The sequence below is a fragment of the Lissotriton helveticus genome, chromosome 1_1 (genome assembly GCF_964261635.1).
Source record: "Lissotriton helveticus chromosome 1_1, aLisHel1.1, whole genome shotgun sequence".
Taxonomy (NCBI): Eukaryota; Metazoa; Chordata; class Amphibia; order Caudata; family Salamandridae; genus Lissotriton; species Lissotriton helveticus.
In genome coordinates, this window is record NC_136057.1 from 2,089,885,661 (window position 1) to 2,089,902,634 (window position 16,974).

Consider the following 16,974-nt stretch of genomic DNA (forward strand, 5'->3'; position numbering starts at 1 on the left):
TAAAGGCATTACATTCCAAACTCAAACTTACAAGCACATGCCTCCGCCTCTGCGCTTGACTCTTTAAGTGAATACTTATTGCATTCTTAACATACCAAATCAGGGCTCAACATGTTCCTAATTGATACATCACTCCCTTCATACAGAACCTTACAATTGATTATTTGTTACTAGATTGCTGTCCGGGCAGAAGGTCTGGAACAAACTCTCAGGAAACAGAATATTCCATTTGCTGAATATCCAATGCACAAGAAAATCCAGCAGATTGTAAAAACGGTAAGGCATTCATTCCCATCTGTTGAATTTACTATTTAATGGCAAGATTTCCATAAATACCATGACACATCCATGTCTACTTTAGTCGGTAAATGCATGTCAAGCATAGAACAGACTCCCACCAAATGCATCTCACAAGTTCACACTATGTGCACTAATGATAACCTTAACCATTTCAGGTAGTTATTGAATCTCACAGGAGTAATGCTTGCACAGTTTATTTTGCTAAAATTGCGCAATTAATGTTGGTTCTGAGTAAGAGGTGAGCAGCAATATAAAGCCCACTGATTTCAGTCAAATGTAAATCTACTGATAGGCGGCTTATTGCTGGATGCAGATGTGGTAATGCTGTCAGGATTGGCTGCATATGCCAGAAATCAGAAGATTTTTCAAAAAACGCGAACCTCTGAAGCCTTATGTTAGGAAACACTACAATTTCATTTAACAATTTTCAATAAAACTAAATTGATCCTAACAATGTTTATTAAATCAATCTTTCATAGACACGCATCTCCTTTTTTATGTACCATTTATTCATTTTCTGACAAGTTACATTAGTGAGACCGACTCAAAGCACAAACCATATTTACAATAAAAGTGGATAAAAACAGAACAAGGGTACTAAACTTTGCTTCTGGAGTCATGAAGAAGGGATACTGGAATGGGTTTTTCTATTGATAACAAGCCTTTTGGAAAAGGTACTTCTTGCTCTGTGTCTGAAATTTCATTTTGTCTGACTAGAATGTGCTAAGGCATTAAATGGACTGGGTCACTCCATTTTACAGTGTTGCAATATGAACAAGTATTTAGGTGCAATTACTGTTCGAAATCTGAGTTTAAGACAGTTACACATAATCTAGCTAATTTAGAGCTCACTCTGCACCTGAGGTCCTTGTTCGTACCTCCCAGGCAGAGCACAACCCATCATAGGTAGAGATTTCTGCCTTGTTGGTGAACTGCATATTGATGAAAGTGCTTCTGATAACATGTTATGAGCACTTTGGGAAAGCTTAACTACCAACCAACCACTATGCATCCTTGCCAGTCAACATAACATGTTGAAACAAGCGCTTAAGGAGGGCAATAGCAAATCAATGCACTTGGCATGCAAGGTATATGCACTCTATCTTAGGGTCTCTCAGCGCCTTGAGACCCTAACGGGTGAGTAGTGTGCTCTACAAAACCCTGATTGATTGATTGATTGACCAGGTGGCTAATACTTAGTCTATACTTCGGTTAGCACCATACATAGGGTGTGGAAGGTGGGTGTAGAAGGTGAGTGACCGGATCAGGAGTCTCCCTTGCCAGAGCCTGCTGAGGTTCTACGGTCAGAAACGCTACCTTATTAAAAACTTCAGTGCTGTATTGCAGTAGGATAATTGTTCTGCCAGACTCTAAATGGTCTCCATAGTTTCCATTATATAAACTGGTGGAAGGATTCTCTGGCAATAGTGGGGAGACAATTCAAACATAGGTGATCTTGCAACCCAGTTATTTAATGTGTGACTACTGCGGTGACAAATTCCACAGCAAAAGGTCACATTGCATATACGACAATTGCATTAGGTCTTGTGAGGGACTGCAATAAGTATCCTAAGAACCCTTTCTAATGTAGCAGCATCCAGAGACCAAACTTCTCCATGCAAAGACTATATCAATCAACACATAGTAGACAGCTGGTCTGAGAACATATAGCACTCTCTCTCAGGGAGATGACATGTCTCTCTTGTTGCAGTAAAGACAGAGGGTCCTTAAGCAAATATCCTGAGAGAAGCAGCTGAGAGTGTCACTTCATCCTAGTTTTCAACAGGTTTCCGGAAGCCCACGTGCACACTGATTCTGTGCACCTCTTCTACTGGCTAGGATTTAAGTTAAATTGAGAGGCCCAGTAGAGTCAGCGCTGGAACCAGTTACTGGCTGAAGCTTATGAAGTGCCAACCCAAATGGTACCCACCTTCAAGAGCTTTACCTCATACGCTAATTTCTTAGTGAACTTAGTTTTACTAAGCAATTTGATTTTATAAAGCAGTTTCTATTTCTTACTACTTGTGTTTTCTGTCTCCACAGCTGCTGGGCTTTAAGGCACTGCCTGCAGATGCCCCATTAATCTCATCTTACATCAAGCTGTTTGGTCAGGAGATGGCCTTCCTTGACATTAACAAGGAATGTATTCAGACTGCCATTAAGGTAACCACAGCTCTAGTCTGCATTCTCATAGCTCTCGACAGCAGCAGTACCTCTCATTCAACGATTCTCTGGTTTCTTTCATTTACCACAGGCTCTCAATGAACCAGCAGCAAGGCACAGTATGGTGAAGACTGTTATCAACAAACTTCTTAATGGTGTTGCTGGGCAATATGCCCAACCAGTGTTGGCAGCTGAGGTTCGACAGATCGTTCCCACCTGTGTTGGCCTGCCCATGGAATTGAGCATATATTCTGCTGCTGTAGCGAATGCTGCTATTAACAGTACGTTTCTAAAATAAATTTATTGAATACCTATTTCAAGAAAGAGTGGTGGGAACAACAGTTAATGTTGAACTAGTGCCTCACAGACATATGTGCCTGCTTTGAATGTTTTTGTATTTCTGTTTCAAAACTATTTTTTCTTTTACAGCTGATGTGAAGGTGTCTCCCTCTCCATCCTCAGATTTCAGCCTTTCTCAGCTTCTTGAGTCTAACATCCAGGTTCACGCTGATGTAGCGCCAAGGTAAAATAAATATACAATCATTTCTTCAATGAAAACTGACAGAAATTTAAGTGGGAAAAATGATCATTGTTAATTTCCAGGGTGACTGTTTTTTAAACTTCTCCACCTACATTTGAAAAAACTGCCATAATCCTAGTGATTTATTTTTAAATAACAAAAAGTCAAATATTACAGTTAGGCTCCAAATACTAGCCAGGTGTGTCTAGGTCAGGGGTCTTCGACCTTTTCTGTGGTGAGAGCTTCTTCTGATCAGTGAAAATCATCATGAGATAGTGAAGGCTAAGCAACTTGGGCATTGTTGCCAGAAACCATCACGCCCAGCTCCATCGACTTTAAGCCTAATGTCCATAGAACCTTATACTATGGTTTGAACAAAATACTTTGACTAGAGGCACCATGACAGGGCTGCCATGTGTGTCAGTGAGAGTGTAGTCTTTTGGCATGCATGAACATATGTACGTATGAATGGGATAAATGTGTATGGCTAACTGAGAGCCTTCACGTTTGTACTTGAGGCACTGGAATGCCTTTCTTCATATATGGCATTGTTACATGTATAATGCAAACATTTAACCATTTTTTTAAATGGGAGAACTTGAAAGTGCAGAAAATGTTCTGCAAAAATGTTCATGATATGGAACGTTTTTCGTCACCTTATATTTCTCCCATTTAAAAATAATGGCTGTTTTTTTCAGTTATAAATATGTCTACCAGTCACTGAGAGCAAGATGCCTGCTGTGTTTAAATTTGACTGTTTGAAATGGGGGGAAACTGAACTAAAGAGTTAACTATCTTTTTATAGGGATCCCATAAAGCTCATCATTTAAATGTAATCCCATTTACAAGAATCACATTTATAAACACCAGGCATCTTGTTCCTAGTGACGTTTGGACAAGGTTGCATATTTATAACAGAAAAATACAGCCATTTTTTTCAATGGGAGGAAATTAAAGAGAAGACACATGATTCTCAGAACATTAAGATGTTATTGGCATACTTGAAAGTGGAGAAAAACATTTATTGTTTAATGTTTGAACTCAGTAAAAAGTAGGAGAGGCAATGTTTAATAAAGGCAGAGCCGGTTAATACTGAATGACTTCATAGAGTGTGTGTCACTTAGAAGGAGAGTGGTTCAGCCCTACCCCTTTTCAACTGTAGACACAACACTTTATCGGCTGAGTGTTACATTTATTAAATAAGAGGGAATTTTAAAGAGAAAGGTCTTTTTGGTATGAGAACCTACAAAACTCATGAGCACAGAAAAAACACAAGTACCTGTTCAAGATTACAAGAAAGACAGGGATGTGTTCAAGGTAATGTCCCACAAGCTGTAATTATTATTCTTTTTTCATGTGTGCAGTATATCCCATGCCTGCACAAAAGCTCTTTCAAAGTGTTTTCCAAACTCACAGGGTTTTCTTAAAAGCATTTAATTGGCCTAGTGAAATGGCAAAAGAGTTTTGAAACTAGAAACATACTATCTCTGCGTCCTACTTTCCTCTGATTTCTATAAATTGTACAGATTTGAAGAGATTTACAACATCTGTCTTTTATTATTAAAACCAATGATACCGATGATAGCTTAGGGATATTGGGAATGATACTGATGATAGTTTAGGGATATTATCAATTTCTCAGTGTGCTGAAATGGACAGGCAGAGAAAAGGGTATAGAAAATTAAGTTGGTAGCCCCTTTATTTACCAACTGCCTGATCAATAATCTTTACAACTGTGGGTCTTGGGCAATAGGAAAGTTTTAGGCAGTAAGCAGTACTAATTTGAGACATTCTTTAAAGAGGAATAGTATTATATTAGCGTAGTCCACCTAGCCAGTGGGGCCACTAGGGCAGGCTGATGAGTAAGTGGCCACAGACATTTGATGCATGCTATACCAAAGTACCACAAAAATAGGTTCAGTGGAAGTCATCGATGCAAACGAAAAACCTCTTAAAAGTATCTTTCTTTTTCCCGCGGGTTCCATGAGCCATGTTGAAAGCCTACTCTAAGGGAATGAGGAAGGTACAACAAAAGCAATTGAAAAAGAAGGTATAATAAAATATTAATGGATAAATGGTTGCAGTCCATGCTATGAAAAAGTTAACTATGGTATACAGTTCTTACCAACACAGGGGGTGAAAAAAGTGCCTTTAGGGATCAGAGATGAGTTGACCTTATGGGTGATAAGTGGTTTATAGGAGTCTGGAATGAAAGGTATTTAGGGGTGGTGAGGGATTTTTAAAGATCTGGCTTGAGTGTTATTTGGGGTGGTAGGTTTTAGGGGTCAGAACTGTGAAGGACTCAATGATATATGGTGCTTAGTCAGGCGCAGTGAGGGGTCATCGGATTAAAACTTTGAAAGTAATTGTTTGAAAATGTAGAAGATATAAATCTGAAGTCCCCTGATGAAAAGCACTGAAATAAATACCTCAGAAAAAATGTTTCTGAATGCAACCATTGCATTTATACCTTAAGAAATAAGGATGTAAAAGCCAATTTCGAAAAAAAAGGCTTTCTATGAATTGATTTCTATGAAATGGTAAATGCCATTCATCCTACAAATTTCCATTAAATAGTTTAGTTGAAGTGGGTTCTCAGTAATAGTATTCCATGAAATCGGTTTTCTATAAAACAAAGCACAGCCATTCACTGACACATAAACACAGTTAGGAAAAATGATTGTCTCACAGTCAGGGGAGGCACAATATGCTACATTTGGTAATCATTTATTTATAGGCAAATAAAAACTATTGCAATACAGATACAAAAGAAAAACCACAATATGATCAACCTTCCCTTCCTAAAACCAAATTTACTGCTTAAAAGCTTGATCGATTTAGATAAGTAAAAACTGAATGTCATATTCTAGTCCATCAATTCTAAAAGTCAATTGCTTTTTATAAATGGGTTTCTTCAAGTAGTTGATAAAAAACGTTGCAGAACATTCGGGTTAGGCCATAACTTTAGCAATGTACATTGGATGCGTCTGCCAAGCCTTTTATAAAATTGCCCCAACAATGTGCTATAGCCACTTCAAAGATTCACTTGTATTTTAATGTTTGATTTTTATTTATGTGAATTAATTACTTATAATAATAGGTGAAAGCCTTTTATCGACACATATATCCTGTGATTAGTTTTTCTCATTACAGGAACTTTTGTACCTCAGAATATGACTGCAATAAGAACTGTTTCATTATTAGCTTGTAATAATAAATTACAAGAAGTGAGTAGTGGTGTCACTGCACCATTTTCCCTACATGCCACTGTGTGTGAGGGACCCTCTCGTGCCCCTCCATGATCTCAGCTAAAGGAGAAGGATTCTTTTGAGCACTGATGAATTCTCCTGCTGGCACCTGCCTTATCACCCCCTGCTATCGTTTAACAGTTGTGGAAGCTGTGGTCCTTATCATGCAATCCTCTTTCTATTTTCCATTTCCTTGTGACATTGTGTTTATGTTCACAGCACCATAATCTCCTAAGGCTGCTATTGGAAGCCTATTCACGACTCATGAAACACGTTCTAGGAGCAAAAAGGTCCTCCTAGTTCGGACGCTTTCAGTTTGTCCTGGTGGAGCAGGAGCTGTGCACACAGTCATCATTTTCCTATTTCTGCAAAGGAAAAGATAAAACTACTATTCCCAGAATGTAATTGCGCCTTTATATGGCCACAAAACTACATAGTGACTCGCTGCATGTGTGTAAATAAATTGACTGCCTAAAAGCTTGATCGACCACGTGTAATATACAGTTGGGTGCACATTATACCATAAATATTATAAGCTAGTGAAAGGTAAAAAAACTGTAGGGTGAGTGTTACATAAAAAGAATAAGAGGGGGGGGGGCCTGGCCAGGAGAGCCAAGATGTAGATTGCACTTCACAACCACCTCCCAAATCCACCACCAGCCTCCTTTCCCAGCCAAATCAGTCAACACCAATAACCTGCGTCCCCCACAAGAGACCCCGGGGAGAGTCTATCAACGTACCAAGGGGGATCCAAGACGCTGTTTGAGCCTAGGTCAGAGGCACTGCCTGCTATATTCTGTAGGACAGGACCAATGTCAAAACAGCTGCAGTAATTAAAGGAGAGAGTGCTGCAGCTGAGAGAGACCACATCCCGACAATTGGGGGACTCCTGACCCTACGGAGTTTGCCTGCACCAACCTGCATTATCTGCAGTCATAAGGTGGGTGATAGACCGAGGCCACACTATTTGGTAGCCTCACGTCCCCGATAAAGTGGGACTGCAACCCTGTGGGAGGCATCCCATTTGCCAGGGCCCACTTCAGCCTGGGAAACATTTAGCATATCAGAGGATAGGCCTTTCCCTCCCACATAGGGAAACACGTGCAGTCAGGCACCAGTTGGTTCTGCTGACCCACCCTCCTCAAAGATCTCCTTAGTTGGCAAGCGGGTAGCCGATGGGGCACCAGCAAGATGGATCTAATCCCACCCTTCACCCCCGGCCACACCTGACATTCCTATGCCAGCCCGCACTAGACCCACATGGCTGGGGCACCGGATGCATTCTCCAGTGGCCCTTATGTCCCCTGCACATAGCAAGGTGGGGGACTTCTGTGACGGCCTATGCTGGGCCCAAAAAAGCAGGCTGCAGTGGAGGCCACTAATCCTGGGAGGAAAGGCCTTCCCTTCCCCAACAGAGAGTACGCATGGGTAGGCTGCCAGATGCTCGTGGTGACCCTCCCCGTCAAATACCCTCCGGGAGTAAGTAGGCCAGTAGCAGGACACCAGTACATCTGATCCTCAGCAAGAAAACTCAGTGACACAAAGGCCACATCCCTACAGATCTCCAGGGTGAGGCTTATTAGAAATCCCCTGAGTCTGCCGCTCTTGCCTGGGCCATGGGGGATGCTGGTTGAGTCCTGGACATACCACACGTCGGAAGATACCATCAACCAGTCCCCAGAAACACGTGTAGTCCTTGTTCAACCTAGCCTCCACCCCTGCAACCTGTAACAATATTGAGTGGGTCCTGCATCATGGGAAAAGACAAGGGTATGGGTACCCAATCTAAAATGGACAGATACGCAATTCCTTCCTCTGGTGTGACTGGACCCCCAAGAGCACCTCTCTCCCGCAGTTCCCCTTGGAAAATGGAGATCTCGCTACCATCCTGCAGGCCATTCGGTCCTCCCAGGAAAGGGTGGAATCCACAATAGGACGGAGATTAAGGAATTGTTTCTGGAATCCTGGCTCATGTCCTGGATGCCCCCAGATCATCTGTCTCCTTGGCTGCATAAAACAATCTGCAGTGGTGAAGCACAGTCAAACGATTTTAAACCTTGATCCTAATATTACAAGAGACACACCTAATGGGCATTGCCTGTTCTTTCCTATGTAGATTGGCTATGGCAGAGTCTACAACTCTTGTTTGGTGAGGGGCTACAAGGTGTGGCTATTCTTCTCCATTAATCCTTTCCTATAAAAGTGATTAACTGCATTAATGACAACCTAGGCCGCTTGTGGGGATAGATGATGCCTCATAGACCACTACAAACTCCTCAGCATGTACGTGCTGCCCTACCTGTCCTCAGCTGCCCTCCATGACAGTCCTCCTTGCGTACCCAATGGGTAGGTCTATCGTTGAAGGGGACTTTAATGCCCCCAGACCATAACAGGGATGCTTCAGGACCCACCCAAATATTTATGCAGCCACCAACCAATTCAATTGAAGACCTGGATAGACGCACTAGGGTTTTATGATATTTGAAGGATTAGACACCCAGTACAGGCAGGCTATACCCATATGTTAGCCGCCCAATCTCGCAATGATATTGATCTACTCTTACTCCCTGCAGAAAACTATCTACAGGTTCTAGCCACCAAAATTCTCTGACGTTGCATATCTGGCCACTCACTCTTCAGTATTGCCTACCATACTCAGGCTCCATACCTCTATGACACCTAAATGGGCACAGACTGGGCACAGACTTATAATGTGCGGACTTCCTGGCTACAGAGATTACTGCTTACTTTGACACTTAACAGAATTCTGTGTATTCTTCCGCCATACTCCGGGAGGCGGTTAAGACCACCATATGAGGACAATGAAATCCTGTCAGATGTTGCGATGGTGCAAAAAGACAAGTGATCACAGAGCTGGAAAACCAAATCCTCCGAATGGAGAGACGTGCCATGACTGAGGACTCAGATATGTCTCATTGGAAACTAGCACATATGAGAGACTCATTATGACAATTGACCCAGTAGGAAGCCTGCCGGTGCTGGAGGGCAAAAACACAGAGTGTATACGAATATGGCAGCAAAAATGGGAAACTACTCTACTGGATGGCCACCAGGGACTAGCGTCCCGGGTGGTTCCCACAATGCAAGTGACCCAATGTAGACTGGTCTGCACCTCAATGGAAATAGTGCACACTTTTGCATCCTATTAACGAGGCTTATATGACCACCATCTCGGTCCCCCAGAGGAACTACATGCCCCATTGGTGGCAGGCATACCCATCCTTATTACTAAGGCGTTGATAGCAGCTCTAGAGCTGCTGTCACTAATGATTACTTAGAGGTAATACTAGCACAAAATACTGCAAAGATCCTGGGACCAGAAGGATTCCCTTCCAAATATTATCAGAAGTATCGAGATATGCTAGACCCACATGTCTTGGAGGAATATCAAGAGACTGTAGATACTGGGGTCTTCCCTGAAAAGTTGGACTCTTTGATCATCGTGGTCATCCCGAAATCTAACAATCCTAAATCCAAAGGTGAAGCCTTCTGCCCCATCTCCCTGGTAAATATAGTACTCAAAATCTTTGCAAAGCTCCTTGCCCTCAGACTTAATTATTTTCTGGACACACTCATTCACCCTGGCAATTGCAGCTAGATGTCGGAGCACAGTACCTGACACTGTATTATATGGGCACATCTGGCACTCATCTGTACCTGGGAAGCCCATGTGCCCGGCTGCTCTTGACTTCGTAAAGGCATTTTATTCTCTAGACTGGACCTTCTAAGACAAGGTCCTTAACAGCATGGGCTTTGGCTTTTGCTTCTGCTCATTTGTGTAGCTCCATTTTGTCCACCCGACTTCAGTAGTGCAGGCTAACTGAGTCCTGTATGACCAGTTCCTGATCTGACGAGGAACCCACACAGGAACCTGCTCTCCCTACTGCTTTTCACCCTCACAATTGAACCACTAGCTAGACTGATTCGATGGGACACCCAGATTATAGGCTGGGACTGGGGGAGGGGTTTGAAGACAGGATTGCCCTATACACCAATGATGTCCTGCTCTATTTAACAAACCCCACTAATGGGGACCCTGTTGCATGTTAATGCTAACCCTTTAAGGACAAGCATCAGGACTTCAACTCAATAAAACATAATTCCTCCTTACCCAATAGACAATTCCTGAAAGGAAAATCTATCAATCCAAAGACACCAATTTAAATACTTGGGGGTTATGCTGGCTCTTGAAACAAAACCTCACATGGGGCCTGACCTCAGTCCTTTAGCCAACAACATGAAAACAGCCTGCGACCGTATGTCCACTCCAGGGCATTACGCTCCAATTCCCTACTTTTCCTGGAAACTCCACGATTTAAACGATCTCGTGCAGGAGGAAAAACCTTTGAGGTTTGTGCCACTCAGCGTTGGAACAAGCTCCCGGCAGCCTTACGCACCTGCCAAACAGAATCAGTATTCCGTAAGTCCCCCGAAGACCCACCTCTTCTCCTCTTAAACCTGGCTTCCTGATCCTATGCCCCCTGTTTCCAGAGTTTTCAGCGCCGGGACGCCCCGTTGGGGCAGCTGTGCGCTTTATAAAATACACAAATAAATAAATAAAACAGGCCTCATATGCTGGGTTTCTTTTCACTCAATATACTAAAATGTATCGCCCTATTTAAAATAATGATCCTCTCATTTTCTCTACTCTCTTCAGAACTTGACTTTAAAATTCCCAACAGCTAATTCATGAAACTGACTGCCGATATGCGTTCCAATCTATGGGCCCCCTGCATGTTCATGGCCAAATGCCAATTCTCAACATGTGACCAATGAATGGGGATGGCAGTCATATAACTATACCACCTAGTCACCCACCTATTAGTGATCAATGACTGGATGCGCGGGCGCTGGAACGACCCATCATATAAGGTGATGGGACTGCTATATGGGTACCCGATTCCCCAAACCCTCCCTGACATGCCACAACTGGTGTTTCTTACCTGGAGAACAACATTACACTCAACAGAATGGTCGAGTAGACTGGCCCTCCAGACTGCCCTATGACAGGAGTGCCTCGTCCAGCAAACCTTACACTTGGAGGGGTTCACCAAATGGGACAGTATCAGGATATTTACTCATGGGTACATATGGGGAAAGTGGGGTCTAAGCTCCTTTCAGGAATTACAGACACAGTTCAACCTCTCAAAAACCCAGTTACATAAAGACCTTTAGCTCTGACACGCACAGAATGCAAAACGGAGTTGATGAACCGACCTGAGCATGACCCACTAGACCAATCTCCTGAAGGGGGCTCTTGAAAAGAAGGGGGTTTTCCCAATATATACGGAACCTTATTACTCAATGCTCCCAACCTACTGAGGTAAACGTCCTTAGATGCATGTGGCACTATTCAGTGGGCCCTATTGAAGACATGGATTGGTACAATGTCTGAATGCCCCTCCATGAATTATGGATCTCCTGCCAGCTCCAGATGACCCAAATTAAGTACATTCACATCACGTACCTCATGCTGCAACGCTTATGTCTAGTGGGGTAGTGGGCCAGACACCAACCTCTGCCTGCACCCTCTGCAGCCAAACTGGCACACATTTTGATCACATGACTTGGCTTTGTAGATCCTTATTACTCGTTGTTGGAGAAGGGTGGGCAATACCATGTCCTGAATCCTAGAATATCACACTACCATTACATCAAAGAGTGCTTTACTAAGAGTCCTGGGCGACCTGAGTATCACCAGAGAAAACAAAAAGATGATGGGCATAGCCACTTTAGTGGCAAAAAGAGATTTAGCCCGATTATAGAAGTATCCACTTCCATCTACACTAGATAGTGGCACAAAGGGTTGGGCTGGTGCACCCAACAAGACCCCCATCTATGCAGCAAGGGGATGTCCACAAAAACACACCAAGATCAGGACTAAATTGTGGAAATACTGTGGATTGGACCTAGAAATTGTTTCCTGATGCCTAGCACTGATGTTTGTAAAAGGAATGTTGTACATGGCTCGGGTAGCTGGCCTCTTGCCTGTTTTTTTATTTATTGGTTGTGATTGTATAAAAAACCCATTAAAATTGATTATCCAAAAAAGGTATGAGAGGTGATGTGTCAAGGCAAATGGCAGTGTTGCAAGGAATGAGGGTGAGGAGTGATTTATTGCTTGAAAATAGTAAAGAACCTGTAGATTGAGTGTTGGGCTTGGTAATGCAGTATCTGGTGTTCTGAAATGAGATTGGAATGCAGAGAGGGAGGAAATTTATCTGACAGCAAAATAGTACTGCAGTACCTGAAACACAATTTTACAATTCTTGCTTTTAAGGTCTATGCTGAACTACTCTGTACACTTGCTTAATTGTGAGTTGGATTTACGTGACTATACTACACTGCTCTTCCATTGTGCATGACATCCCCACTGTGAATTACAATATATCTGTTGTTTATTGTAAAGTACTCTAAAAACATAATTCTGTGATGGTCCTTTACTTGCTAGTTCGAAATTAGTTTCAAAGTAACCAAATGCTATAAATAATTTTAGGTAATGGTTTAATACTGATTCCTGACATAAGAAATGCTACACATTTGTCTCATCTAAATGGGCAGGCTGCACTTTGTATTGGTTAATTAAACAAGCAAAATGCGCATTGTTGTAAAGTATCAAAGTTTACAAAGTCATCTGTTTGTCACATATTTTACAGACTTCTGAATGACCCACCACACATTTTGGAGGGAGCTGCCCACACTCACTGTGTGAGGTGTGCTAAAGTTACTCTACAAAGGAAATTGTTCATTTATGATAATCAGAGGACAGATAGACAGACAGACTTTGATTTCAATCATCTACAATTTTCAATCAGACTCTAAGTATGACTTAGGGTCTGATTTAGTGTTTGGCGGATGCTTTGCTGTGTTACAAATGTGACTGATACCCCATCCACCTTAATTAAAATGCAGTGGATATAACCGACTTGTAATAAGGTGGGCAGTGAAGGAGTAACCAATCCACCAAACTCTACATTAGGCCCCTAGTATATGTTTCTCCTTTTCTCCGAGTGCCTTTAATTCGAAGGATCTCAGAAGTAAAGCGCTGTTGTTCTATTGCTACCCAAGCCAATGATCCAAGAATAAGCCAGCATAATATTCCTAAATGTGGGTCAGCCTTTACCTTTCTCTCTATATACTGTGGCAGAACACATTATCTTATTGTTTACTTTATATATTAATAATCTAGACTCCGCTTTGTGTATAGCCTGTAAAGATATCCCTTGAGTGGGGGAGCGGTTAATCCCAGCACTTTTATATGCAGATGATGCTTTTCTATTAGCGGGCACAGCGATTGTGCTCCTGTAAGTTCCTTTGCAGATTTTATGAGCTCACTGGATTGAAGTGTTAATTTGACTAAATCTCACACTATGATTATGGGCTCCAGACCGCAAAAATTAAAAACTAATTATTGTAAATGAAACAAAATATCTAGGGTGACTACTTTTCCATACTTAGGGGTCTTGTTTGATGACAAGGGCAAATGGGCACCGCAAAAGAAAGCCAAAAGAAACGCTTTAGTAACATCAACAGTAGCGGTTCTTGAATTTGCACACAGGTTTGGGGCTAAGCCGGTTCAAGCCATGTTAAATATATATAGAGCAAAATGTATTGCTATTGCTAATTATGGATCTGCTATACGGGGCTGTGAGGAGGTGGAGTACCTCCAAATAGTGGAGAATACATGCCTTAGAAATTTGTTAGCATTCCCGCAATCAACACCTTCTTATATTATCCATCAGGAATTGGGTATTGGTTTTGTGTCAGATCTGATTGGTGTGGCCCCGTTGCTCAAATGGATGATGATCTGGACCAATCCCGATTTAGAGATGAACCGTGAGATTGTTTGTGACTGTTTATCCCTGGATAGGGCAAACAACTTCACCAAATGAGCTATCAGATAAGGATCTATCTTGGGTCAAGAAACACTTCTTATGTATGGTACAAGCTGAAAGAGATATCAGAGAGTTGATGAAACCTATGGTACGAGACCATTCACTCCTGAAAACAAACCCAGCAATAGAACCTTATTAAATGAAGTAACAAAGCCGTACCACCGCTTTCTTTTAATAAGGTTTAGATTTATTTATTTGCATTTTTTACTGGCAGAACCACAGGGTGGTGAAGGGTGGAAGATTTTGGTCCCTGCTCCTGTGATATTTTCTCCACCCATGACCCTTTGCACTTTACCATGTATTTCGAATACTATCTGCATATCTGTAAACATTTTTTTGGACCGATTTTTAAAGAGTGGGGTTTTTGTGCAGGTAAGGCCTGCCTTACTATATTTACAGATGTTGAATAATGTATGGGAACATTTTAACATTGTTAGTTTTTTAGTTTCAGCGGTTAGAGAAAGGAAAAAACGAAGCCTCAAGATATGAAATATTTTTTACTTTTTTATAATTATCAGGGGATGAATGCTTAATTGATGTCCTGGGTGTATAAGGTTTACTTTGAAAGGAATTGGCACAAGAATTGTTTTGTATGTTATAAGGATGGGGGTGTTTTTATTCACATATTGTAGGGTGTTTTGGAATATTTGAAATTAATTTTCTCTTTGTGCTTTTGTTGTCTTTAAATTATGATTTTTGTAGTGTCCTTTTATCGTTATAATCAATGAATAAAGGGGCACATGCATCAAGCTAAGCAATTGCGATTCCTTAATAGTTATTATTAAGGAATCACTATTAAGGAATCGCAATTGCCTGTGCATGTGGGTTTCGCCCAAAAAATTGCGATTCCTAAATATTTCCTAATAGCGAATCACAAATTGCGAGTCTTTATTAGGGAATGCTTTCCCATTCATTCCTCTGGGCCTAATGGATTACAGGAATGAAAAAGAAACCATTCGCAATTTGCGATCACCAAATATGTAATCACAAATTTCGAATGGAATTTTATGGTTGCAAGGGGGCCACAAGGCCACCCTGATGCACCCCCCAAATTGGCATGTGTGCAAATGTGGCGGATTGGCATGTGTGCAAATGTGGCGGTCACACATGCCCTAAGGGCATGTGTGTGCGCCACATAGCACTTAGAAAAAGTCAATTTGGTGAATTTTTCTAAGGAATTGTAAATTACCATAAATTTGAAGTTGATGGTAATTTGCGATTCCTTAATGCAAAGTCACATTCTGAGAATGCATCTTACACTGCATTTAGGGAATCGCACATTGTGATTACCTAACTGCATTTGCAAAATGGGTAATCACAAATTTTGCGATAACCTATTTCGTGAATGGCTTTGGGCTTGATGCATCCCAAAAGGTTAATTACCGGTCGCAAAGGGGGCGATTCGTCGAATCGGCCTGTTTGCCATCGTTAATTAGCTTGATTCATGTGCCACAAAGTGATAATGACTGACATTATCTTAGGTCAGTACCTACATGAATTTGTACACTACTTTAAAATTAGATTCATATTACCTCAGTCTTCTGGCTATCCTCTACAATCCCAGTGTCAAACATATTGTGTTAACAAATACTCACCACATAGGTGGTAGATAAGTGTTTCCTACTCTATGAATGCATACCTACAATGGCCACCTTCGGCTGCAGGTCCACAATGTCACTTTTGTCTTGATTGTGAGATCATGACCAAATATTGTACTTTTGATTTCTCTTTCAGTGTGTCCAAGCACACTGTGGCAACTATGGGTATCAACACCCACCTTATCCAGGCTGGAATTGAGTTTCATGCCAAGGTTCGTGCAAATGCTCCAATGAAATTCACAGCCAAGATTGACATGAAAGCCAAAAATATCAAGTTTGAGACAGCACCATGCCAGCAGGAGAATGAACTCCTCATAACCAGGTATTCCATCTGTTTATTATTTAAAATATGTACATATTATTAACATGGATTTGTTGAAAATGAACAATTTTTGTTTCCTCATCATTAAAAGTTCTTTTGTAATTATATTTCCTGAGAAATTGATTTGACTGCATTCTATAACTAATGGATTCATGGTTCACGTATACGACTGTCAGGGTTTGTGGCTCGCACAGTGCGATTTTTAGCAACTCGCAATATGCGAGCCACAAAACCCGACGTACAACAGCGTCTCAGACACTGTTTGCGATTCCCAAATGGGTCACAAGGGACCTGCTTCATTAATATTCATGAGGCAGGTCGCAATTTGTTATCCATTGGGAATGGCCGACACTCAGAGGGATGGTGGTCTGCTGGGGTCAGCAGACCATCTTGTCTGTGAATGCTTGTTAAATAAAGCAGTTTTTTGATGCAGCCCATTTTCCTTAAAGGAAAATGGGATGCATTTCAGAAAAGAAAATTAAAAGATTTCTTTTCATCGTTTCAGAGTGGGCAGTATGCTGTGGAATCACTGCCTGCTCCGAAAAAATATTGGCGTCCCAATTCATAAAGGGAAAGTTGTGCCTTGGGGCCCCCTTCCCGTTTGTGAAAAGCATTCCACCAATCTGAAATGGGCCATTTGCGACCGGTAAAATGCATAATACATCTGGCCCTTAATATGTTCTTTGGTATTGTGATATGTTAAAGTAAGGGTTATTTATTTTCAAAGTTGCTGTAGCTTCGCCTAGCAAGATTGCTGAGGTCAGACATAACTTAAACAATTCTCTAACAAGAGGGCATTTAAGTAGAGTTAATAAAGAACAGATTCCAGTCATTTAGTCCTCAATGTTATCTCTTTGGATACATAGGTCACAATCGTGTCCACTTCTCAACATATTTTCGTTGATCA

General features: G+C 41.6%; 1 protein-coding gene across 1 annotated transcript in view; it reads left to right on the top strand.

The window, feature by feature from the left end:
* Positions 1 to 16,974, top strand: part of LOC144756145 (vitellogenin-A2-like) — a 69,504-nt gene that overhangs the window by 19,681 nt on the left and 32,849 nt on the right. Inside the window, exons 15-19 of the mRNA XM_078645723.1 lie at positions 175 to 276; positions 2,344 to 2,463; positions 2,555 to 2,744; positions 2,893 to 2,986; positions 15,882 to 16,067. Of these exons, the coding sequence (XP_078501849.1) occupies positions 175 to 276; positions 2,344 to 2,463; positions 2,555 to 2,744; positions 2,893 to 2,986; positions 15,882 to 16,067 (692 nt within the window). The remainder of the gene's footprint in view (positions 1 to 174; positions 277 to 2,343; positions 2,464 to 2,554; positions 2,745 to 2,892; positions 2,987 to 15,881; positions 16,068 to 16,974) is intronic.